We start from the raw sequence: 25,787 nt of genomic DNA, 5'->3' as shown, positions 1-25,787 counted from the left end.
GATCCATTTCAAATGCAGAGGCAGCCAGGAAGAGTAATTGATTTCCGGGTTAAGGAGAAGGGAAAGGGGGCCCAGCGCTCACCAGATCCCTACTAAGAAGTCTGTTTCCTTCCCACTGTCATCTGAGGAAGTACAGAGACCCAGCTGAGGCACTCACCTGAGACCCCATGGCTGAGCACAGATCAGATCAGCCCAGCCTGGCACCCTCCATCCAAGTGAGAAGAGTATACTTCAAGAGCTTCACAAAAGGAAGTTGAAAAGGAATCTCTCCACCCAGTACTAGCAAGAGCATCAGGATCCAGGTGGCTTTTATATCCTAGAAGGCAAGTCTCTGATATGTTTCAAACCTTAAAATGCCTTCCCTCCTGACCCACCAATTGTATATACCTCCATCCTCGACACTGCCTCCTTTTACATAGTTTTATGCCACAGAGAAGAAGACAGAAAATATCAGATGCAAGACTGTGACGCTCCTGAAATGATCAACTCAGGGTGAGCCACCTACTTTTCTCATTTCGAATTCTGGTTCCCTCCCCCCACGATTACGGCCTATGGAACTCTGGAGAGAAAGACCAGGTTCCATGGCACTCTTAAAACTCAGGTTTTAATCAATGTAAGTGCAAAGTGAAACAGTCATTTTGACTTCAGCCCAGTTATTTATGTTTCTACTTGGCTCATGATATTTGATTTGTATGACTGGTGTCCTGGGAAGACTCTATGTTCTATTGTAACAGAAATCTACACTGTCCAATATAGTAGCTACTAGCCACAAGTGGTTGTTTACATTTAAACTTTATAATTAAAAGTAGAAATTTCTCAGTGGCACTCACTACATTTCAAGTTCTCAACAGTCCTATGTGGTAGTGGCCACCACACTGGGCAGCGTAGATGTGGCACATGTCCAAAATCACAGAAAGTTCTACAAGAGAGTGAGGCTCTACACAGTTGAAACTGACATTTCCCAACCTCCCTTAAGATATGGACACTAAATGAGTTGTTAGTAGAAGTCATTGTGCTCTGTGCTTAGTCAGTCACGTTCAACTTTTGGTGACGTCATGAACCGTAGCCTCTCTGGCTCCTCTGTCCATAGGACTTTCCAGGAAAGAATACTGGGGCGAGTTACCATTTCCTCCTCCAGGGGATGTTTCCGACTTAGGGATCGAACCTGCATCTCCTGCGTCTCCTGCATTGGCAGGTGGATTCTTTACCACTGCACCACCTGAGAAGCCTAGAAGTCATTGGGAGCTCTTTAAAAGGGCCTCAGAATCAGACGGCAAGAGCACTTTGCCCTTCCCCCTTTCTGCTTGAAAAGAAGACACAGCAGCTGGAACTCAGCAGCCATCTTAGGACCAAGTGGAAAGGTGTACCTGGTACTGAGCACTCACACTTCCCTTCCCTTCCCTTTCCTTCCCTTTCCTCTCTCTCTACCTAGGTCATCTCATCAAATTTCATGGCTGTAAACACTATTTTCTGATGACTCTCAAATTTATACTTATAACCCAGACCACTACTTAAACTGTAGGCTCTTATACACATATCTCCACTTCACTATCTAACAGGTCCTTCAAATTCAGTGTGTCTAAAACTGAACTCCAGATCCTCCCCTTAAAGCCTGGTCTACGTGCAACCTTTTTTGCTGAGCTTTAATAAACATATTCAGTCATATAACCACAAGCACAATCCCATTAGAATATTTTTATCACTTCCAAACTTCCCTCCTGACTCTGTAGCCAAATATGGATGCCACCTCCCACCCCATCTCTGGCTTCTGGAAAACTCTGATCTGCTTTCTGCCTTTTGAGCTGGTCTTTTCCCCAGAATCACAGTAGCAGCCTTTTGAGTCTGGTTTCCTTCACTTAGCATAATGCTTTAGGGATTTGTGCATATCATTCATATCATAATATATATTATATCATATCAAGCACTTCATTCTTTGTTATTGCTGAGTAGTGTTCCATCGCACAGCCTTTCAAAAGGTAACAGCTGCTTATCTATTCTGCTGTTGGGCATTTTATAAGGAAAAAGCAAGCTGTATAGCAGTATGCCATAGCAGTATGTTTACGTCTGTGTAAAACACAGCTTTGTGTATGCACTGACAAGCTCTTGGAAGACATGTACAAGAAACTGGAAATTTGAGAGAGAAATGGGGGTGCTGAAAGACATCCTTTCTTTCTATAACTTGACACACAGCTTTAAAAAATGAGTAACTATGTGCATATATTATTGATTAAAAAAAAAAGTTTTAAGATGACCTCCTCCATCTAAGGTCTGTATCCTTTTCCCTAAAACTTACAACTTTAGGGGGGCTATTTCTTTGACTTATCAGGATGATTAATAAGAGATTTTATCAAGAGATTTAAGCATTTTTTTCCAGCTAAAGAAGAAAATCTTGTGGTTTTCCTTTCTTCTCTTCCTCACACAGAGGTTTTCTTTACTCCAACTTAATCCTTTCTTGTGCGAGCTAAGTCGCTTCAGGTCGCTTTGCAACCCTATAGACTGCAAGGCTCCTCTGTCCATGGGAACTCTCCAGACACGAATACTGGGGTAGGTTGCCATGCCCTTCTTCTTCCTTAACTGTTTCTTAAACAAGAAAATAAAAGCCTCCAACAGCACTGAAGATTGACATTGGATGGATCCAAACACTCTGCAAACTCACAGTCTGTCATGTGACTGAAGCTGGCCCTAAGGCATTTTTTTGGATGTGAAAATGGAAAACAACTACAACACCTGGGCAGGTCCCAAGGAGTGATCTCTGAGACTGTCTGCTGGCTGGTGTGCTGGCCGCCCTTTGCCAGGCCAGGATCTGTGGTAGCTTAAGGTCCCAACTCCCTTCCAGAATCCTCCAGCAACATAAGAGAACAGCCTCCTGAACATCTGCAGCTACTCAGAGAAGCCAATGTGCTTTTATATTCCCTTGTCCAGTGTGGAGTGTTTTTTTTTTTTTTTACATTAATCCTGTTGTTGGCTCCCTTGACAGTGTCTGACACGTGATTTTGCTCACCAAAGGTCTTCTGGAGGGCTTTGGAGGGGGTCTCGGATCCCCACAGTTGGGAGTGAGGCAGCCAACCCCTTGTTCAGCCTTGCCTGGGCTTCTGCACTGCCCTTGTATAGACTCAAAACTATCACTCCATTTTCCTCACTCCTGAAAAGGCTCTGATCTGACGGTCAGACATGACTACCCGACCTCATAAAGGGCTGGCTCTCTCAAGGGTTCATGCAGGACTTGAAGATAAAGCAGCACAGTTACCATCCAGGTAAATATAGAGACCAGAAAACCATGGAGTGATGCAGGGATATAGCCATGCTTCCAAAACTGTCTAATTCATCATCTCACACCCCAAGGTGCAAGAGAGGCGAGAAGCCCCACCCTGCAGAGAAGTTCCTTGTGACCACAGACTCCAGCTGACCCAACTGGCCACTTCAGCACAGCTGGATCTGACAAGCATCTATTTCATGCTGCTCAGTCCCAAAGCCGGAGAAGGCAATGGCACCCCACTCCAGTACTCTTGCCTGGAAAATCCCATGGATGGAGGAGCCTGGTAGGCTGCAGTCCATGGGGTCGCTAAGAGTCGGACACGGCTGAACGACTTCATTTTCACTTTTCACTTTCATGCATTGGAGAAGGAAATGGCAACCCACTCCAGTGTTCTTGCCTAGAGAATCCCAGGGACGGCGGAGCCTGGTGGGCTGCTGTCTATGGGGTTGCACAGAGTCGGACACGACTGAAGTGACTTAGCAGCAGCAGCAGCAGCAGCAGCAGTCCCAAAGCAGGAGTCAGACAACATGGAACAAGCGCCGAGTGGACAAGAAGCTGATGGCAATCTCCCTGGAGCCAAGAACAGCGTTTGGCTGAGGACGTTTAAGACATCATGACTTACTGAGCTTTCAAACACAGTCAACCTTTCAGCAGGCAAGAGCAGGGAGTCACTGCTAATCAAATCAGGGCATAACCAGGGTTTAGGGCTTCCAAGATGGGGCTCATGGCACGGTTTCCCATGGCACATTGGCCGGGCTCTAAAAAAGGACCCACAGATTTGGAAAGTTACTTCACAGTCAATATTCCTTTAGTCCTTCTGATTGCATCATAGAGTTCAGCGTGGTGCCAGCAAGTCTTTAATACTTCCCAGCACTCTATAACTTCCCCTTTGAACACACAGGAAGAGCGGGTCACTTCTTCAGAGACTTCAGCAAATAATGGAGCCCAGTTAGAATTCAATGACATTGTTGTGTCCTCAACATATTTATGTTTACAGCTACTTTCTCTTTTGGCAGGCAATAACTGGTGTTCTACTTACAGGAGTGTAAAAATTATTTTATCTGAGTCAAAAAGCCAATGGGAAAAAAATAGGAAATACAATAGCCACAGGAGGTACATGTTCGAGACCAAAAAAATGCAAAAACCGTGCAGGTGGTAGGTACATGGTCGAGTGCCAGAGATGCTGGGTGAACACAATAACTAAGGCTGGTAAGTGTGAGGGGCATGTTCCAGAAGAAAGGGGGTCAGTTCACTTTGATGAGAGCCCAGGGCACATGTGAAGTGATGTGGAAATGTGGCTGGACAGGTAAACTGAGGCCAAGTCATGGAGAGCCCTGAGGCTGAGAGGAGCTGTGTGGATTTTCACTGGTGACCATGGGGACTCACAGAGGTCTCTAGACCATTTCACTAGTAGAAGGGGGCCATCCCTCAAACTGGGCTAGTTTCAGGGAGGAGTGGAGACACACTGGGGCTTGTGGACTCTGAGGGAGAGATGCCAAGGAAGCAGCTAGAACTGCCTTGGCTCTGCTGACCAAGTAAGGCCCTGAGAATGGACCCACACCCCCAGGAAGATGCAGCTTATCATAGAATTAGGTACTTCTTTCCCTGGTGGCTCAGTGGTAAAGAACCTGCCTGCCAGTGCAAGAGACGTAAGAGACATGAGTTCAGTCCTTGGGTCAGGAAGTTCCCCTGGAGGAGGGCATGGCAACCTACAGCAATATTGTTGCCTAGAGAATCTCATGAGTCGCAAACAGTTGTACATGCCTGAAGTGACTGAGCACGTGCACACGGAGGCCCCACGAGGGCTGTGAATGGAACAAAACATGGGACACGGCGAGCCTGGGAGGCAGGTGTCAGCCAAAGCAGCTTTCTGTGATCCAGATACTTACCACCATATAAGGAATGAAAACTTCAGGGCGAAAAGAACGAACGGGGAAAAAAGATTGGAATAGGCTTAAAGAAAAAAAGAAACCTAAAGATAGCCTAAACAAAACACACCCAGCCCCTCGCGCCTGCCTCCCTGTCTGCGTGCCATATGGCGTGTGATAAGCGAGAATGCTTTTATCTCTCTCCTTCACTGTCTATAAAGCCCAGCACCAGCCCCATCGAGAAGGCTGCCTGGTGCTCTCAGGCCCTGCTGCCCTGAGGAGCAGCTCCCAGCCCCCAGCCCCACTCCAGGAGGTGGCCAGGCTGCTATTCCCTGCCCCCAGCAGCGCAGCCTACCCGGGCCCCACAAGGGCCACTGCCTTCACAGCTGTTTCCCCACAACTGGAGAAACCACAGGCCAGGCCAGCTGAGCCATAGCACCAACAGCCAGCCAGCCCAGTAGCTTTCACCTTCACTGGTCCCTCTGCCAGTCCCCAGGGTCCTCTGCTATGGCCCAGACAATGCCTGGTAGGAGGAAACTTCCCACATGGCTAGAAATTATCAAGCCACCTCGAGCACCTCCTGAGCCACAAAGGCATCAGAAGCTTGTGTCTTCCTGATTGCTCCTGCCACCCCTGTCTCCTTGCATGACAAAATGACCAGGCAACAACTGTATTCCAAATTTTCTAGATGTCGAGTTCACTGAAGCCCTGCTCTCTTGCTCTTCCCTAAAATGACCCAAATAATCCCATAGAGGTACATGCCTGCTCTGTGCTTCTAAGCCTTGCCCTCATCCTCCAAACTCTTCTGACCACCATCTCAATCTCTCTTCTTGTTAGTCATGTTTTGATTGATGAGTTAAGTACCACTCATGGGATAAAAGAATATCAGTCAGGTTGACTCTTGCAACTCGATGCCCAGTTAAATCTGAATTTCAGATAACCAACAAATAAATTTTTTTTAATTTTATGGATAAGTATATCCGATGCTCTATTTGGGATATACTTTTATACTAAAAATTAGATTTGTTGTTTATCTGAAAATTCAGTTTAACTGGAAATCATATATTTATTTGCCAGGTCTGGCAACCCTAGATATCAGGAGGCACAAGGATAAACAGCCTTGGGCAACTCTGCTCTTCCCTATTTAATCCTCAGAAGCCACCACAGAAACGGTCCTGCCTCTGGCCTGCACCTCTTTATTGCTATTTTCTGAGCGCTGTCTGCAAAGCCCTGCAGGCTCTGAGAGGCCCTGTCTTGCAGCCAAGACCCCGGTAGCTACACAGGAAGGGCTAACCTCTCAAAGCAAAAAGTCACAAGATTCCTGAAGGAAAGTATCTGTAGAAGAGACCAGCATAAAGAAGCCCAATGGGACTCCCCTGGTGGCTCAGTGGTAAAGAATCCACCTGCCAATGCAAAAGACACGGGTTCAATCCCTGATCCGAGAAGATCCCACATGCCACAGAGCAACTAAGCTCTGTGCCACAACTATTGAGCCTGTGCTCTAGAGCCTGGGAGCCACAACTATTGAAGCCGTCGCGCCCTACAGCCCGTGCTCCACAACAAGAGAAGCCACCACAATGACAAGTTCATACACAGCAACTAGACAGCAACTCCTGCTCGCTGCAACTAGAGAAAAGACTATGCAGCAATGAAGACCCAGAACAGTCATAAATAAATAAATTTTTAAAATATTAAAAATAAGGAGCCCAAGAAAAGACACCCCACCTTCAGGAAGTGTGAAGACACCAAGTGCAAGCCCTGGAAGGCCTGGCAGTGTCTGGCACAACAGCCTCATACCCCCAAGTGTGATCACAAGCCAACATCATCTAAGACCCAGAGGGGTGGGTGGCCCCTTGGCTTAACAAGAGCATGAACTGCTTTATAAAAGGCCTCACCCTTAAGGCCCAAGGGCAGCTGGTCTGGGCAGGCCCCAGCATGAGTCCTGGCAGGAGACAGAGCCCAGCCCCACTGAAAAGCATCTCAGGGGCATGGACTCAGGCTCTGGGCCAAAGTGCCATGGATGTGTGGGGCATTTCTCTATCTACAAGCCAGAAGCATGTAGAAGCAGCTGTTATTCTCCTGTTCTGGCACTAACAACACAATAATAGAGGGACACTTCATCTCCAATCCATAGACTATTTTTGCTATCATCCAGAAAGCCACTGGCTAATAATAACATGTTGCACTACATGTAACTTCCACTTTTGTAAGTCAAGAATGTTAGAAATTGGCAATTACATATGATCCAACCAAATAATAATAATGCTGAGTGCCTGCTGTGTGGCAGACTCTTTGCACAGCCCTTTAAGAGTATTTCATCATATAATACTTAATCTTAATTCTGTGACTACCTTTCAAGGTAAGAGATGCAGAAACTGAGACACATAGATGTCAAACCAGGACATACACCATGTCTGTGTGACTCCAAAACCACATGCATCTTACTGACCATGTGGTTGGGTCATGGGGGTCCTTCCACCTCCTATATGCTGTCCGTCTTTGCCTAGGGAGTCAGTGGCTAGACGTTCCTGCAGCACTGGGCACCAGACTCCCAACCTGATGGTACCTGTCTGCACAAGGGCCTCTCTGTAAGTAACCAAAGCCGGGCCACCGGGAATTAGAAGCAAAGTATATTTAACAAACAATTTCAAGAGGAGAAAAACACTTTGAAAGTTTATGTAGAGTAGAGGGGAAAGGAGCCATAAAATCCACCCCTAAAATACATAGAAAGTAATCAAGAGAGAAAAATCAAACCAGCTGTAAAACACCTTAATCATGACTACGAGGTAATATGTAAAGAATCACTGACAAAGGCATCAGGTACAGTGTGATGCAGCACCGCTGCTGATCCAAAGGCATGTGCTTTTGTGGCTCTCCTCTGAAAAGACTACTGAGCCTCATGGGGGGGGAGGACAAGAATCTCCCAAAAGAAGAAGGCAAGGCCAGAAAGCACCATTCTCAGAGGCTAAGACCAACACAGGAAGCTCAATAAAGAGCTGCCCAACTCCCACTTTAAAAAAAGAAGAAACAAATGTTCTCCTCCTTGTAAAATAAAATTTTGAAAGAGCATACGTAATGCAGAATAAAAGTTTCCAACAGTTCCAAATGAACATCTGCAGAGATCAAAGTCTGAGGAAAAAGCAACTGACCTTCACATGGGCCACATAGTGATGACACGTCTCCTCCAAGTGGACCAGCCGCAGCTTCTCGGAGACCTGACCCATGGACTCTCCCAGCAACACAAAGTAGACCCTGGGCAACTGGCTCTTTTCTTTTTTGGCCATGTCAGCCGTCAGAACATAATTCAGGCCTGCCAATGAATAAGGTCAAAATGTGAGTGAGCAGATACACAGTCACAAGGCCCCCTCCAGACACCCCTAGAGGGTCGCACGCTGCCTTCAGATGATACGTAGCCCTCTGCTGCACAGAGGACTGATGTCAGGCAGCCCTGATCAATACCATCTCACAGAGAAGTATGCAGCCAGGGCCCTACCCCCAGAATCCAGAGAGACCAGGATAGCCTGTCTTCCTGGGGATTCTCTGGGCTTCACACATCACAGCTCTCCCTGATTTAAACCTCATGAGTTATCAACTGAGCCACCAATATACACATCAATGGTTAGCTGTATCCAACACAGCTGAAAGGCAGGCATCACAGCAAACCTATAGAATATTAAGAGAAGCTACTGAAACTACCAAGGCTACGTGGAATACTGACTCCTATAATGAAACGGGGCATATGCCCAACACAAGGGAATTATCACTACCCCCTAATAATTCTGACTCATTGCACAGATGTCAAGTAGGGCTCTATAACTAATCTATTGGACTCTGGTTATCCGTGGTCCACTGAGCTGGACACTGTGTAGGCATATGAGACACATCAAAACAACGCGGGCAAACCCCCTGCCCTCATAGAGCTTTCATGCAGGGAAACACAGAGGAGGCTGAAGCTGACTTCATTCCCCAGCCGCCATGGGGTGACCACATGGTTTAATGGTGCCTACTGGTTCAACAAAATCATGACCATCATGAGGTCTATATTGGGGTGCACCCCTAAAAAAGAAAACCTCATCACCTGTGCCTCAAGGTGTAATGCCAGGGTGGCAGAACCTATTGTGACAAAATGTGGGACTTTAAAACATGGTCACAATATAGACCACACGTTGGATAAACCCAAAAATTTTCACCTCCATTATTTCAGAGTTTGTCAGTAAGTATGTGACAATGTGTTTCATTAGGTAAGTATGGCTTTAGTATCAACAGAACCATTTCACTGCTCTTCTGTACCACATAACACTTTTCTACATAATACTATTTCTTAGCTGTTTTGTGGATTCAAGGGAGCATGGCATTTTTAAAGTGAGACAAAAGAAGCATCTGTCCCTAGAATGACCAGATGAGACTGCTGAGCAGTGGAAAAATGGAGGGCCCAGCCCCTGCCCTGGCTCCACACACGAGCCTCCTAGTAGCTGGGCTCTTGTACCCCAAAAAAGTAGCCTCATGCCTGCCAGCATTTAACTATGTGACCTGGGGCCGCGGGGATGGCTCTACCTTTTAATAACATCAAAGAGATCAGCCACTAGGGAAGGTATGAAGGCGGAGGGTGACCTGGATAGGCATTCAGCAGCTGCCCCAGGGCATATTTTTGACACATTTAATGCTTTTCTTGGGCCTCTGCCATCTCAGGGACTTTGCCGGACCACGCTGGCAGATTCCTGGTCAGCAAGGGCAGGTCTGCCCCAGCTTGTTTATTTCAGCAAATAGCTGATTTCCAAGGTGAAGCTGGGTCACCAAGAGGTACCTGAGACCAGGATGGTGATATTATTGAAAACAGAAGAATGCATACAGGAAAGTACTTCAACAGAGAAAGCGCAGGAGCCTGCACAAGATTTACACACCCACTCCGATAGTAGTGGGGCAGGAAAGGAGGTAGACTCGTAGAATGTGAAAGCTTTCAGGCAAGCCTAGGGACCATCTCAATCAAGACCCTCATTTTTCAGATGAGGAACTGATGCCCCAAGAGGGAACAAGTAAAGCAATTATCCTCCAATTAAAAATAAATAACTTTTTTTTAAAAAAAACAGAGGGAACAAGACTTGCTCCTGGCCAGAGAGCGGAATCTGGAACTCTCCTCATACCCAGTGTTGGGCTATTCCTATCACAGTGGTTCTTGGTACGTTTTTTACATTATTGGATCAAAAACTCACATTCTTTGGATGTACAGACAGCAGAATCAAACAAGTATAGAGATCTGGAATTGAACTTTGGCCAATTTACTTTCTCTTGATCACAATTTCCCTGAGCAACAGCCAAACAGTAAGAAAGAATAAGTAGAAATGAAGTGAGTTTCCAAGTTCCATTTAGCAAGGTCAGGACAGGAGATGGGCATTGCTGAAGATGAGCCAGAAGACCTTGCTAAATGGAGTCCCCTCTGCAGTCCCCATCTGGCCATCCTGCCAGGTGAGGGAGCCACAGCTGCCCTTCCATGACTGGGCATGAAGGGTGACCATGGAGAGAACAGTGCGTTTGAACCAGCTCGTTAGCAATGAGTGGCCAAGCCCAGAGAAAACTGGGTGGAAATGAGCACCGGAAGACAGAGCAGATAGCATCAGTGCCCCACCCACATCCTCTTGGCCTTTACCATTTCTCTGCTGTCCAACCCAACTTCTAAACTGCTGGCACCTGCAACCCCTTTTCCCAAGGGCTTTGGTGGCCCCACCCACTGGAACAGCAGGCCAGGAGCACCAAGGACTAAAGCCCCTGGGACAGCTCTCAGGAAAGCATGACCCCAGCTCCCCGGTCCCCTGGGTGGGGTAACTGTGAGGTGTGTCTACTCTGGCTCCCAGGCTTCCCCAGCAGGCTTCCGCTCTGGCAGTCCTGTTAACAGAGGTAACAGGTTCAATAGCACATACTCTATTCTGCTGCTGTGATGGCTTCTGGTCAACTTGACTAAGCCATGGTATTTGGTCAAACACCTATCTGGACGTCACAGGGAAAGTATTTTTTTAGATGAGATTGACATTTACATCAGTTAAGTGCTTAGTTGCTCAGTCACGTCTGACTCTTTGCAATCCCATGGACTGTAGCCTGCCAGGCTCCTCTGTCCATGTGGATTCTCCTGGCAAGAATACTGCAGTGGGTTGCCATGCCCTCCTCCAGGGGATCTTCCCAACCCAGGGATCCGAAGCTAAGTCTCCCTCATTGCAGGTGGATTCTTTACCGTCTGAGCCACCTTCGAATAAAGCAGATAACCATCCAGAATGTGGGTGGGCCTCACCTAATTAGTTGACGGTCTTAAGAGAAAAAGACCAAAGGTGCCTCCCAAAAGAAGGAATGCTGCTTCCAGACTGCCTCTGAGCTACAATATCTTATACTTACATATACAGTATCCAATATCCTCATGATTCTGTTTCTCTGGTGAACCTCGACTACTGCAGCTGCCTTCCCTTCCTGTCTCAGGGTCCTGCTTTCCTATTGCCATTTCCTGGGATCCCCTCCTGAATCAACAATGTGCATTCAAATCTTTGCCACAGGCTTCACTTCTGCAAGAATTTGAATTAAAATGGGGCAAGTCCAGAAAACAGAATGAATTTGACCCTCCATATGTGCCAAGAACTGTGCAGATATTTTACAAACATCAGGCTTAGTCCCCCAAAACCCTGTCTAACTGCAGAATCACTGGCCCAATATATTTCTCTTGCACCTCAAGGGAGAGGAGAAGCAGCTCAGAGTCACTAACCTTGATCTGAGGACCACAACCGCTGTTCTGCTCTGGGCGGAGTGTACTCATGCCAACAAGCTCATCTATCAGATATTTCTAAAGTGTGAAAGTGTACAATCAGACAGACCCGATTCATCTGATTCACCAAGTGCAATCATTTTGGAAACATTTCTTCTTTTGAACTGCCTACTCAGAGCTTCTCCTTGATTTAAAATTTACTTTGGTATTTTAAATTATACAATAAGAAGTTAGCACCTTATCAAATCTCTCTTTTACAATGAAACCAAGAGACACATCATGGGAAACCCAGCCTGAGGGAGGAGGTAGCTGTTGGAATGGGAAGAAATGCAGATCATCCTGACTCTGAGCTCGACCGGTGGTTTTTAAACAGCCCCCACCCCAGGTGTATCTAAAAGGAAGCCTCCCCTCCCCCACCTCAAGCAGCAGAGGAGATGCTGGAGAAACAGCTGGGAAGCTCGCTTGGCTCAGCAGCTTGCCCTGTGGGAAGATGGGAGCATCGGGCTAGCAGAGTTGCCAATGGCCTCCCCAGCTCAGTCAGCCGGGCCCGGGGAGGTGCTGGTTCTGATTAGGGCCTGCTCCAACAGCACACATCACAGCCTCAGCTCTCCTTCTGGCAGCCTGTGTCCCTGCCATGCCGAATGATGTCATCTTGATGGAAAAGCTGATCTGCCTGGAGTCATGCTTCCAGCCTCCTCCTTTCCCTACCCCCCAGCTGGTTCCCCAGGGCCCCCCACACCGGCCCGGGCCAGCAGCAAGCCAGCTGTCTCACATCAACGTGGCTCTGGTCGCTCCCGGCGAGTTTTGATTCATTCCCATTCTCCATTAGAACATGATTTCAGCTACGAAATTCTACCAATAAATCCTCCTTCCAGACTTATTCTGAGCTTCCCTACAAGTTCTCCAGGAGAGAGGGGAGAAGGAGACTGTTTCTACTTTCCTAACTTTTCTTACCCTCCCCCCAAGCAATGAGGTGGTAATTACAGTAGGTTCCCCTCTCCTCACAGAACACGCCTCATTATCCCATCTCCATGCAGCTTGAGAGACCAGAAGGAGCTCAGAGAATGTTCTCCATGTGCAAATGCTCTCTGGAGTAAAAATGCACCCTGAGGACCAGAGGAAGGGTCTGGGTACAAGCTGCCTGGTGTCAACCCTATTTCTGCCATTGGCTTGCACGACCTTGGTGCCATTTCTCAGGACCTGGCTGTACTGCCTGTCTGGGGGCAGGACAAGCCCCCTGCTCACTCTCAGCCTCATCAGACTGCATGAGAGCCACGGAAATATGGGGGTGCCAGGTCACAAGACAGAACACAACTTAGGGCTCAGTCCAGCCTGGTTTCCACCTAGCTTTCCGGGGGTAGTCCAGAATTGCCTGCTTGAGTCTCAGCCTCCGAGGATTGACAAGTGCGTTTAGGCTTCAGCCTGGCCAGCAAGTTAGGTACAGGCTTGGTCCGCAAGTAAGGAGCAGAGGCCTCTTAGGGACACCATCACCTGTCTTGCTTATGGCAGCCAGGAGGCTCCCAGGAGCCTCACACTGCTCCCCAGGCCAAGAATGAAGATTAGTAAGACCCGAGATGGGCTGAACTCTTGTATTAAATGGCTTGATGAAATATTATAATTGTGTTCTGGGGGCTGCCTAAATTGGGCATGGTGTCTGCAGCGCAGGACTGCACTGGACCAGCCACACACGCTCCATGAGGGCAAAGACCTTGCCTGGTCCGTTCCACCCAAGCACATGGTCTGGCACTTCTTAGAACTTAATAACTATCTGTTGACTGAATGAGCCACACAGGAGTTTCAGTGACTCCCTGTGATGGGTTTAGGAAGCCGTTGCTCTGCTCGGCTGGGGCAAGGACTCTGCAAACCTCATTTCTGCCCTGCCTGTGGCTCTCTGGGAGGCCCTGCCAAGATGGAGAGCTTGAGGGGGGCTGCAAGGCTGCAGGAGGGGAAGGGACTTTCTCATCAGCTTAACCCAGCAACCGTTTTCCATGCAGCTGCTTCCAACAGCAGTTAATTCTCATTTCTTCCCCCACGCCCACCACCACCCGCCGAACCCTAGTGCCAGCCTCACTGCAACCCTGAGATATACCAATGGCACCACCCAGTGTCCCCACCTCCAAGGTCTAGATGCCAGGTCAGTAAGGTCCCTTCTCCAAGCTTACAGGTTCTGATGACCCCAAGCAAGTGGTCTACCCTACATATAATATTTTCCCTTTGTTGTCCTTGACCAGAGGGTCTCACATCCAAGCCAGTTGCAGGTTTGTTAAAACCTAGGTTGCTGGGCCTTACTCTCAGAGTTTCTGAATCACACAGAATTCACACTTCTGACAAGATTTCATGTGCTGCTGTTGTGGCTGGTCAGGAACCACCTTTAAGATCCCTCACACAGACCTACAGGCAGCTTCCTGCAGTTACTACCAGATCCTCCATGACCAGCTTAACTGATTCCCAGTGTTAAATTCTCTCTGTTAAAATAACTGGTGTGGTTTCCGTTCTCCTGGATGGACTTTGCTAGACTGTCATGGGGGCCAAGGCAGAGTCACTCCTACAGAGAACCACTCTATTTCCCATAGTACCACCAGAAGCCACAGTGGCCCCTCTAGTGGCTTGAGTCATCAGCTGGCCCTGAATGTCCTGTCCCCAACTGGGAGCTGTGGGTTTTCCACTACAACACAGAAAATGAAGAGGCAAACGGAGCCCCTTCTCTGTGTGTATGCCTGAACTCCACCAGGTCCCATGGGAGAGAAAAAGCTAAAGAGATGACTATAGTCAACTGCTTACAGTCCCCTCAGAACATTCTCGGGGTGGTCCCACAGCTGAAGATGCCAGCAGACATATACCACTTCTGACAACTGTTCAGAAGTGCCGAGCACACCACTGGTCACCTCCTTATTGTACTGCCCAGGCTGTCCTGTCCAAACACAGCCGTTCTGCTGACAAACTCTGCTCTGGATATGCAGACATTCAGAGGTGACTGGAAGATGCCCTCTTGCCAAGCACGCCACGGCCAAAACCACCACTAACATGTTCTTGCATCTTCCTCCAGCAATGAGAGTGAGGAAGGCTTGTAACCAGAGTTCCAGCCCTGGGTTCCCAAAGCAGAGGCCTGGGCGATGACACTGAGCTGGCCAGCACCAGCCACTGGGCTGGGAGGAGAGCAGAGGATGTCTGTGCACTGAAGGTATCCCCATCTTTCCTGCATCTGGAAACCAGGGACCTGATCTTCCTGATGGTGCAGAACCCTGGGGATGCTTCTACGGAGAACTCTACCCACATCTGTATCCACATGGCTACTTCAGCTCCCCCATCATGGCTTCCCATTGTTCCCTCCTCAAACCTTCTAAATTCCACTGCCAGCTCATTTAGGGTCAGATTTCTACATTTCTCCCTTTACTGCAAAAACTAAGCTATCGCTCATTTCCCTGAATGCCAGGGAAAGGGACAGAAAATGCCAAGGATAGATAACTTCCTGTATTGCTCTGCAAATACCCAAATTCTCCAGTTACCAACCTCTTTAAGCCTGACTCTTAAATAAATGTGTACAAACATCCCCTTAGACTGTCAAGAGATATTGGATTTCATCAACGACCCCATGTGGCAGATGGAGAGTAAGGAAGTGACATGTAACACTAGGGGAGGAGCGCCTGCTCAATGCCCCACACCCTAAAGCGGACCTTAGCCAGGTTTCTGCCCCTGGGGGCAGTGCTGGATGTCATCCAACAGCCTGTCTCTTTCATCATCCTCCACCACTGAAGGGCCATGACTAGCCCAGACCTGCATTATAATTCTGCTTGGAGATCACTGAAAGAGGCCCTGATGACCAGGGTCACTAAAAGAGGCTCAGGTGACCAGGGTCTATGAAAGGAGTTCCAGTGACCGGGGTCTATGAAAGGAGCCCCATGACTGAGGTCTATGAACGAAGCACCAATGACTGGAGTCAACGAAAGGGGCCCCAATGACCGGGGTCAATGAAAAGGGCCCCAATGACTGGGGTCTATGAAAGGAGCCCCAATGACTGGGGTCAATGACTAGAGCCCCAGAAGGAGACACTTGCTGGGGGCAGCATGAGAAAACACCCACATCTCCTCCAGGCTCAGCCCCTGAATCTACAAATTAGAGTTTGCTCTCGCACTTATGTCATATGCTCTGAAATCACTCTTGCTCCAAACTTGCATTTTGGTTTCTTTTCCTCTGTTCCTGCTCTTACCAACTTACCTCCATTTTCCCCACCACAGTGATGTGGTTAATGAGTTTGAAAACTGTGTATGCAGCTTCAGGATCAAAATAGAAACTCTTTCTAATTCCCATTAAAAGCTCCATGAGGACACGGCTGGCTCATGCAGGCACACAATAAATATTTGACAAATGAACACACACATGAACTATTAACTGCTTGCTTTTCTTAAGAGTTCTATAATAGAATAGCTCTGCTTATTTTTAAATACACCAGAAGTAATCATCAACTCAACAATTCTTTTTAAATGCTTTTTAATGGAGTCCAACTACATCACGAGTTGATATTTGATAAAGGACATACCATCTAATTAGGCAATGGATATATGAGTCCCAAGACCATCAGACCATTTTTTTTCCTAGAGACTATGGTGCCTTAAACAATTAGGGAGGTGGTAGGAAATTGTTTTTGGAAAGCAATAGTATCATCAGACCAGAATTCAACTTTTGGCTTCACCAAGAGCTGTATGATCTGGACCAAGTTATCTTTTTCTCACTGGATTTGCACACAAAAAGTTTGTTAGTTCTCTCTCACTACCCAAGTTCCAAGTTCACAGTAAATTCATATTCAATTTTGAAATTTCTGAGTTCTTTTTCAAAAATCCATAAAAAAAATACAAGATTTCATTGCTGAGTTTATTCAATCCACCTGAAGATCAAGAGAAATGTCAATGAAACAAACTAGAACAGCAGTCTCCAAGCTTTTGGCACCAGGGGCCAATTTCATGGAAGATAATTTTTACATGAACTGGGGTAGGGGAAATGGTTTGGGGATGATTCAAGAGAATTACATCTTTTGTGCAGTTTATTTCTATTATTATTATTACATCAGCTCCACGTCAGGTCATCCGGCATTAGATCCCAGAGTTTGGGGACCCCTGGCCTAGAAGGATTAGCATATTGGTATCTATAAGAGCATTCAAGATGCAGCTGAGAAACTGACTAGTGCATGCACATGTGTTCTGTGTGTCTGGGTTCCCACACCCATGCACTCCAGAGCAGAGCATTTCAAACTTAAAAGTGTACCAGCATCCTGTGGGGATCTTATTGAATGCAGATTCTGGTTCAGAGTCTAGAACAGGGCCTGTAATTCTGCACGTCTAACAAACTCCTAGGGGATGCTGATACTGTTTGTCCAAGAACTACATGTAAGTAGGGACAGGAGACACGCATGACATTAAAAATGTCTAAGAAAGTCAAAGAATCCAGGTCCTTAATGGTGGTGCTGTGGGGTTTTTTAAATTTTTTTTTCATTTCCTTGGAGCTCTCCTTTCTTTTATTCCATCAGCCTTTCAAGTAAAAACAAAAGACTTCTTAATCTGCACAACTGTTCCAGATTCACTTCCTTCAGGTGAGCACACACTCTGAATTCTAACCCACAATGATCCTATCTTGTTCCAGGGCTTGACCCAGTCTCGGAACTAAGCCAGCAAGTCGACCTCCCCTTGTTAGAGAAATGGCAGGGACGGCTGCCAGTGGCCAGAGTTTACCTGCCTCCTCTCCATCATCTGAAGCTAACAAAGGCAGCTCCCTGCCTTTTGGAAGCCTGAACCTTTGTATAACTCAGCATGCTTATGTCACCACTCATCCTGTGTCTCTGATTGCACAGTAAAGAGCATGAGCCCTCAACATCTGGCCGGTGCTGCAAGCTCAAGGGAGAGCCACCAAAGTCCCACTACTTTTTTTCTAACTACATGGAATGTTTTGGAAGGGCCAGGCTACCCACTGCATGTCCACAAGACCCACCATCTGTCCTACCTGTGGCCCAGTGAGGTTTCAGTATGGTCCAAGGACATTTGGAAAAAGGATACTTAGAGTCAAACATTATTTTTCTGAGAGCTGGAGGTTGCACTGAATTCAGAAAATAATGGTAAGAAGAGCAGAGGGGGAACCTCAGGGAAAAGGGCATCTAGCCTGTGGACCCGCTGCCTGTAAACCCAGCCAGGTTGCACTTCAGGAGGGAACTCCAGAACAGCTCCTGGTTGCCCATGATCCCACAAGCCCACTCCAGTTAAGATGGCTATGCGGAGCCCTGACTTGGTCTTGTATGTTACCTATTTCTCCTGGAACGTGTTTGCCATGGAAGCTAAAGCAGGCGGTGACGTTCAGGCAGTTCACAGGCTGCTGGCCGTCATGACACTGAGGCGCCGTGATGTTGATGGAGGCGGGGAGGAAGATGGAGACATCCACTGTGATGACGGGTCTCGCCCTACAGGTCAAGAGGAACCAAATGATAACTAAGCCAACAGGACAAATCCTAGGGCTTCAGCCCAGCATCTAAGCAAAGTATGAAACAGCCTGAGTGAGAGAAAATGGCCAGGGTGCTCTGTAAATCCTATTCTCTGGTGTCTCAGCTTATTTCCCAATAAATGAACAGTTATCTTCCCAATAATAAAGGCCAGCTAGTTGTTAATAAAACACATCTGGTTGAAGCTATAAATGAACCACCAGATGTTGGGAGATTATTTTAAAATTTCACCAATTAACTTTTGATTTCCATTTTATTAGGAAGATAGGAACAGATTTAAGAGGTGTCCCTACAGGGGGATGCCGTGACTCAAGAAACAGCAGGAATCCCCCAGCGCATTTACTGCCATTACTGTCATGAACTGCAAAGTCCCATCCAGAAACCTTCCTTCTTCGTTTACTCCCATCAATTAATTAAGTACTTTTTCTAAAAGACCTTGATGAATGGGGTCCCAGCTGGTAACAGAAAAGCACTTCGGAGCTGAAGAAATCACCCTGCCTAATAGCTGTACCAAGTGAAACCCAATAAACATGCACACTCCTATCACCGACAAGGACCACCCCCCAATGCTTGATGGATGGACGACATCATTGCTGGCCTTCCGGGGGACTCCCCAGGGGCCCCCTATTAGAAGCAGGGAGTGAATCACACCATTCTGCTCTGGTTGCAAACATCTGCTGAGGGAAGATTCACCTAAACTGTGGCTTAACCTTCTCCCCTCCAGGCCTCACAAAGAGACCCTTTTACCCCCAAGGAGCCTCAGCCTTCACACCGCTGGGGTGATACAACAAGATTAAGGGGCTTTAGCAGCTTGAGAACAATGACCTCACTTGTATTCAATGATCCCGCAAAGAGCGCCCAGGGGGACAAGACAGATGGGAGCCAGGACCAACACCAACTCGGAGAAAAGAAAGCATTAAGGAAAACCTCGAAGAAGAAAGGAAGCAAGGAACTGCATGGCCCAGATGGAGTTAGGGAATTTCACTACCGCCAGCACTGCCTTGAGATGTGGGTTAAGAGAAGAACAATTGTGACAAGTAGAAAGGAACTACGGGCAGACCCAGCTGCAAGTCTAACGGAAGTCAGACAACGGCAGTGCCTGGAAACCCAATATCTGGTTTCCAACTTCCTCTGGGTTCATCCTTACAAGATGCTCAAGTGCTCCTTAGCACCCCAGCACTTGAATTTCTTCCTTCTCTGTGTCCACACCTCACCTCACCTACTAAGGCCACCGTCCATGTCCAAATTCATCCCATCAGCCTACAGGCCCTCCAAGGGCTGGGATCCTGCTGAATTCATCCTGATATTCCCTAGTAAGTACGTGTTCAAAAACTCTTGTTAAATGAACTCATTTACAAAATAGAGAGTCACAGACATAGAAAACAAACTTATGGTTACCAGAGGATAAGAGGGCAAAAAGATAAATTGGGAGATTGAAACTGACATAAACACACTACCACATATAAAAAAGATAACTACTAAAGACTTAACTGGAGAAGGAAATGGCAACCCACTCCAGTATTCTTGCCTGGAGAATGCCATGGATGGAGGAGCCTGATAGGCTACAGTCCATGGAGTCGCTAAGAGTCGGAAACGGCTGAGCGACTTCACTTTCACTTTTCACTTTCATGCACTGGAGAAGGAAATGGCAACCCACTCCAGTGTTCTTGCCTGGAGAATCCCAGTGACAGAGGGGCCTGGTGGGCTGCCATCTATGGGGTCGCACAGAGTCGGACACAACTGAAGTGACTTAGCAAAGACTTAATTAACTACATAGCACAGGGAAACTTTACTCAATACTCTATAATGACTTACATGGGAAAAACATTTTAAAAAGAGTAGATAAATGTATATGTATCACTGATTCACTTTGTTGTATACCTGAAACTAACGTAACATTGTAAATCAACTATATTCCGATAAAAATTTACAGCAACAACCCTTCTTAAATGAAACCTCTCTAGTCCAAGGAATCGAAAACTAAAGGAGGGGCCAAAGTTTCATCAAACAGACAGGGGTACCAGCAGAGCTGGTGTCCACTCTGTGAGACTCCACCTGCCTAGCACATGTCCTGCCAGGTCATTGTGCAGAAGCAGCCCAGCCCCTCCCACCATCCCAGGGCCCCTCGCTGGGGAAATGTCTGCTTCCTCCTCCTGGGACAGAGCCTGGCAGAGGAAGGTGAGGTGAGCAGGAAGCAGAAGTGAGCAGTACGGACAAAAGGACTTCAATGAGGGTTGTTAAAAGAAAAAAAAAAAAACAGAATCCTTTGAAATGACAGGCTGGGACCTTCACAAGCACCTCTCCCTCCAACATCCGTCATATCAGTTCCCCTAAACCTTTTTGTTTCAACTCCAAGTATTGTTTCAGGACCAGGAAAAGCCCAGAAATCTTTCATAAGCTTCTCTGATCACTTCCTCCAACCTTCCATGGCATAATACCAGGAGCCTGTCACCCTAACATCAGACCTGCCCTCTTGAGCTAATCCCAGAGAACAAACTTCCTGAGGGCAGAGCTGGGCCAGCCCACACCCTGGTGGGGGCGGGAGACTGGGTTTCATGGGCTGAGATGAAAGCAGAGGGGCACCCAAGGGCAACACCGCAGATGCATTGAGACTTGAAAAGAAGCTGGTGGCTGGAATGTTTTTTTTTAAATTGAAGTATAGTTGATTTACAACGTTGGGTTGGTTTCAGGTATAAAGTGATTCAGTTAAACATATATACATGTGTCTAATCTTTTTCAGCTTCTTTTCCCTTATAGATTATTATAAGATATTGAGTAGAGTTCCCAGTTCCCAGTTTCTCACTGCTTTCTATTTTATATCTATCAGTGTGTATATGTTAACCCCAAACTTCTAATTTATCCCTTCCCCCACCTTTCCCCTTTGGTAATCATAAGTTTGTTTTCTATTTCTGTTTTGTAAATAAGTTCATTTGTATCATTTTATAGATTTCACCTGTAAATGATATCATATGAGATTTGTCTTTTTCTGTCTGTGTATGATCACTGAGTATGATCATCTCTAGGTCCATCCTTATTGTGGTAAATGGCATTCCTTCACTCATTCCTACAGTTGAGTAATATGCCATAATGTGTGTGTGTGTGTGTGTGTGTGTACATGCATACACACCACATCTTCTTTAATCCATAGAATACTTCTTTCTGATGGTTCTCAGACAGTTTAAATTCTGATATCTAATTTGATCATGATATTTCACTTCCAGGTAGATAATAAACCTGGTCAGGATGCCCTGAGACACGATGTTACTCCAGTGACCCTGGCCTCTCGTTGGGTCAGTGCTCCTTGCATGGCAGAGACGGGAGGAGAGATAAAGAGCCCACACCCTGGTGAAGGTGTGAGACCACTAACCATCCCCAAAGGAATTCATTACTCCAGGGAGCTAAGTCACGTCTTAAACTGAAAGTTACTCAGTCGTGTCTGACTCTTTGTGACCCCGTGGACTATACAGTCCATGGAATTCTCCAGGTAAGAATACTGGAGTGGGTAGCCTTTCCCTTCTTCAGGAGATCTTCCCAACCCAGGGATCGAACCCAGGTCTCTTGCATTGCACGTGGATTCTTTACCAACTGAGCCACAGGGGAGGCCCAATTCACATCTACGTAGTTGAAAGCCAACCTCAAAAAGGTTTTCTCTTAACTGCAGCCCAAAGCATTCCTAACCTACATGGCTCTTGACTCTCCCCCTTAGAACAGAACAGGCATGCTGTGTATGGTGTGTGTAAGTGTGGTGTGTGTGTATGGTGTGTGTGAGTGTGTGTGTGTGGTGTGTGTGTGATGTGTGTGGTGTGTTTAAGTGTCGGGGGTGTGTGTGTAGTATGTGAGTGTGGTGTGTGTGTGTGTATGTGTATGTATGGTGTTTGTCTGTGTGTGTGTGGTACATGCATACACAGGCATGGTTTCCTGGCCCTCCTCCATTTTCTGGTCCCTCTAAGACCCTAAGGTAACCCCAAGTCTATCCCTACTTGCCTGTCGGCAAAGTCATGCCTGGGATGCCCACTTAGCTTCACCAGCCAGAGTTTCCAGACTCCCAGCTCACTGCTGCTCGGCCACATGCAGCACCTCATCAAAGGGTGCCAACCTGCCTGGTCCCTTGGACGCACTGGGCGATCCCTCTTGCCTGCTCCTCCCTCTCGGAGGGGCCCCACCTCATCTCTGGAACCTTCCCTGCTCACCCTGAGCCCCTCATACTCCTGGAAGAGACCTGAGGTGGTCACCCTCATCCACATGGCAAACTGAATCCTGCACTGAGCCCAGTCCCCACCCACAGTCCGGACACAAGACACTCCCTTCCTCACCTCCCTGATCCCTCCTTCACCTCCCCTCCTCCCTTCTATCTCTTCAACTTCTCCAGGCCCCAAGAAAGGAAGGGGGTCAGGGTGAGGCTCATACAGATGCGGGTGAAGCTGAGGGTCCCTTTAATTCCACCGTCCAAACACCCTCTGAACCACTGCCATTCCCACTTCCCCCTCTGCAGTCAAGCTTCTGGAAAGAAGGTAAGATTTACTGTTTTCTTGCTTCTCCTCCTCTCACCCACCCACAGCCATCTGACTTTGGCCCCTCACTTCTCTAGACCTGCCACAGCAAGGGTGCCACTGACCTCTCACTGCCACCTGCAACCAGACTCAGACCTCACCCTACTTGGCCTCTACTGAGCATGACATGGGCATCCTCTGACAGTGTAACCCTGCTCTCTTGTCCTCACAGCATTTACCACAACCTAGAATCGCCTCCTTTGTAAATTGATAAAACCTCCAGGTCATTTGGTTTCCTCACCCCTAAAATGAGGCTCCTAATCGCAATATCTCTGTCATGGAGTTGTTAAGAAGACTAAGAGTTAAAACGCAGGGGAAGCCCTGATGGTCCAGTTGTTAGTACTTCACACTCTCACTGCCAAGGACATGGGTTCGATCCCTAGTTGAGGAACTAAAATCCCATAAGCTGAGAAGTGTGGCCAAAAACAAAAATTTTTAAAAAGAGTTCAAATATATTCTTCCAGAAAAAGATGAACAATTGCAGTCTATTCAGTCCATGGAACACCACTCAGCACCGGGGAAACCACTGCACAACATACAATACAGCGGCAGCTCAAAAACACCACGCTGAGTGAAAAAAGCCAGGAACCAAAGAGTGCACCCAGTCTAGTTCCATTTATATGAAATTCTAGAACTGATCTAGGGGGAAAGAAATCAGAAGAGTGGTTGTCTATCAGGAGAGGGGTATGACTAGAGAGAGGAAAGAGGACACTTCTTGGAGTGACAGAAATGCTCTTCATCTTGATGGGGGTAGAAGTCACACAGGTGTACACACTGGGCAAGACTCATCAAGTACTTGCCTAAATTGTATGCAGATTACACCGCAATACAAAAAGCAACAAGAGCGAGGAGTTACCACACACCAGGGCTTAGACAGTGCCTGGCACAGGGTAGGCGCTTATCAAATGACAGTTGTCTTATTATTAACTGTGTTAGTTGCTCTCCATAGTACACCCAGCGCTTCCCTAGTGGCTCAGTGGTAGAGAGTCTTCCTGCCAATGCAGGAGACGCAGGTTCGATTCAAAAAGATCAAACCAGTCAATATTAAAGGAAATCAACCCTGAATACTCATGGGAAAGACTGATGCTGAAGCCGAAGCTCCAATAGTTTCGGCCACCTGATGCAAACAGCTGACTCGCTGGAAAAGACCCTGATGCTGGGAAAGATTGAGGGCAAGAGAAGAAGGTGGCAACAGAGGATGAGATGGTTGGATGGCATCACTGATTCAATGGACATGAACTTTGTCCACGAGATAGCGAAGAACAGGGAAGCCTGGTGTGCTGCAGTCCATGAGACTGCAAAGAGTTAAGACACGACTTGGCCACTAAACAACAATGAAGTACACCCAAATCTGACACCCAGCTGCATCTCAACAGGTCAATGCACAGGGGCAGATGAATGAGGGAATGGGTTACCGTGAGCTCGGGACCCCTAGGCACTCCTGCCATGGTTGTCACGGCCGTCTGCGGACCTCCTTGTCTGAGCCAGTGATCCCGGCTCTGGTCCTAAAGTCTCCTCTCTCCAAATGCTCCCAGATGTTCTCCTCTGTGGACTCTACATCTGTCCCTGTTAGAGTTCATCAACCTCATCCGATTCTACCCTCCATGCTAGGCTAGGGTCTGGGTCTCCCATCCATGTGAACTGCCTTGCTTTACATTTACACCTATGTGTGAGGAAATCCCTGGGGAGCGTTGTCCCTCACAAAAGAGGGCAGAACAAGAAAAGCCCCTCTGGGTTGGAGCTCACGGCTGCAAGCTTACAAAATACAAGGATGATGAAAAAGCAGAACCTATGAGATATGCCTTAAGCCAGAAGCTCCTGCTTTGGAGAGAGCCTGGTTTCCACTAACAGCAGCTGGGGAATGTGTTTTATTCAAGGGCAATCCTGAGAAGTCAGAGCACACAGCTCAGAAGAGTGAGCAGAGGGAAAATGACTTTGTGAGGCCACCAGCTGGAGCCTTAGCCTCTCAAGTCCAACCACAACCATCTGTAGCCATGAAAGCTGTTCCACCTGAGAAAATGCCAACACAGAGAATGGGGTGATAAAGGAGAAATCCAACGCTATGGAAAGTAAAGGATCCATCCCCCTGGAGGAGGAAATGGCAACCCACTCCAGTATTCTTGCCTGGAGAATCCCATGAACAGAGGAGCCTGGCAAGCTCCAAGGGTCACAAAGAGTAACACATGACTGAGTACAAGCATAAAATTGAGCACTTAAACCAGGCACTGTTCCAGCTCATTGAGCTCTCATAAAAACTTATGATATTCAGTGAGGTGAGCACTATTGCCTTTTTAACAGGTGACTATCCTGAAACAGAGGTTACCAGCTTTGCTCGGGAAACTCACCTCGTAAGGGCAGAGTTAGGGTCTGAACCCAGGCCACCTGGCCCCAGAGTTTACACTCTCAACCTCAAAGCTATTCTGCCTCTTCAACAACATAATATTTGGGGGGTGGGGAGGAAGCCATATTAAATTTATTCATTTCTTTCCAACATGATTGGCCATCTTAAATTAACTCTCAGGAGTTAAAGAAGGAAAAAATGAAAAAGAAAAAACTTGAAAGCTAAAGGCCCTTAAGGCTAGGTATCTAATAAGAAAATATAATCCAAGTCTCTGTTTTGACCATTCTTAGGGTAGTTATCATCTTTTCCAAATCTTTAGAATATGTATTATCTACACTGTTCACATAGCACCTATCACATATTGTATTATACTGATGATGTTTTGTGATATATTTATGGCTTGGTCTAACTAATCCCCTTGATTCAGAATGAACAATGCCTTAAATATTATGTTTCCCCACAATTCTCTGCCCATTGCAGTACTCAATAAAGAAGTAGTAGATTTTAAAAGTATCAGAATCTCTGGAGTAACCGAGTCAGTTCTGGCTC

General features: G+C 47.1%; 1 protein-coding gene across 9 annotated transcripts in view; it reads right to left on the bottom strand.

Moving 5' to 3' along the window:
- ITGA9 (integrin subunit alpha 9) overlaps window positions 1-25,787 on the bottom strand; it is a 435,888-nt gene that overhangs the window by 330,165 nt on the left and 79,936 nt on the right. For all 9 annotated transcript variants that reach the window (XR_014064603.1, XM_081527242.1, XM_081527243.1 and 6 more), the window contains 2 exons: window positions 18,154-18,308; window positions 8,274-8,434 (listed from right to left, as the gene is read on the bottom strand). Coding sequence is in view for 8 of the 9 variants with exons in the window: in XM_081527242.1 (XP_081383368.1) it covers window positions 8,274-8,434; window positions 18,154-18,308 (316 nt within the window). In the remaining variant the exon portion in view is untranslated. The remainder of the gene's footprint in view (window positions 1-8,273; window positions 8,435-18,153; window positions 18,309-25,787) is intronic.

The sequence above is a fragment of the Giraffa tippelskirchi genome, chromosome 9 (genome assembly GCF_054371585.1).
Source record: "Giraffa tippelskirchi isolate mGirTip1 chromosome 9, T2T-mGirTip1v1.2.pri, whole genome shotgun sequence".
NCBI classification, from domain to species: domain Eukaryota; kingdom Metazoa; phylum Chordata; class Mammalia; order Artiodactyla; family Giraffidae; genus Giraffa; species Giraffa tippelskirchi.
Note: the sequence above shows the minus strand (reverse complement) of the source record. Positions and strands in the feature narration are given on the sequence as shown.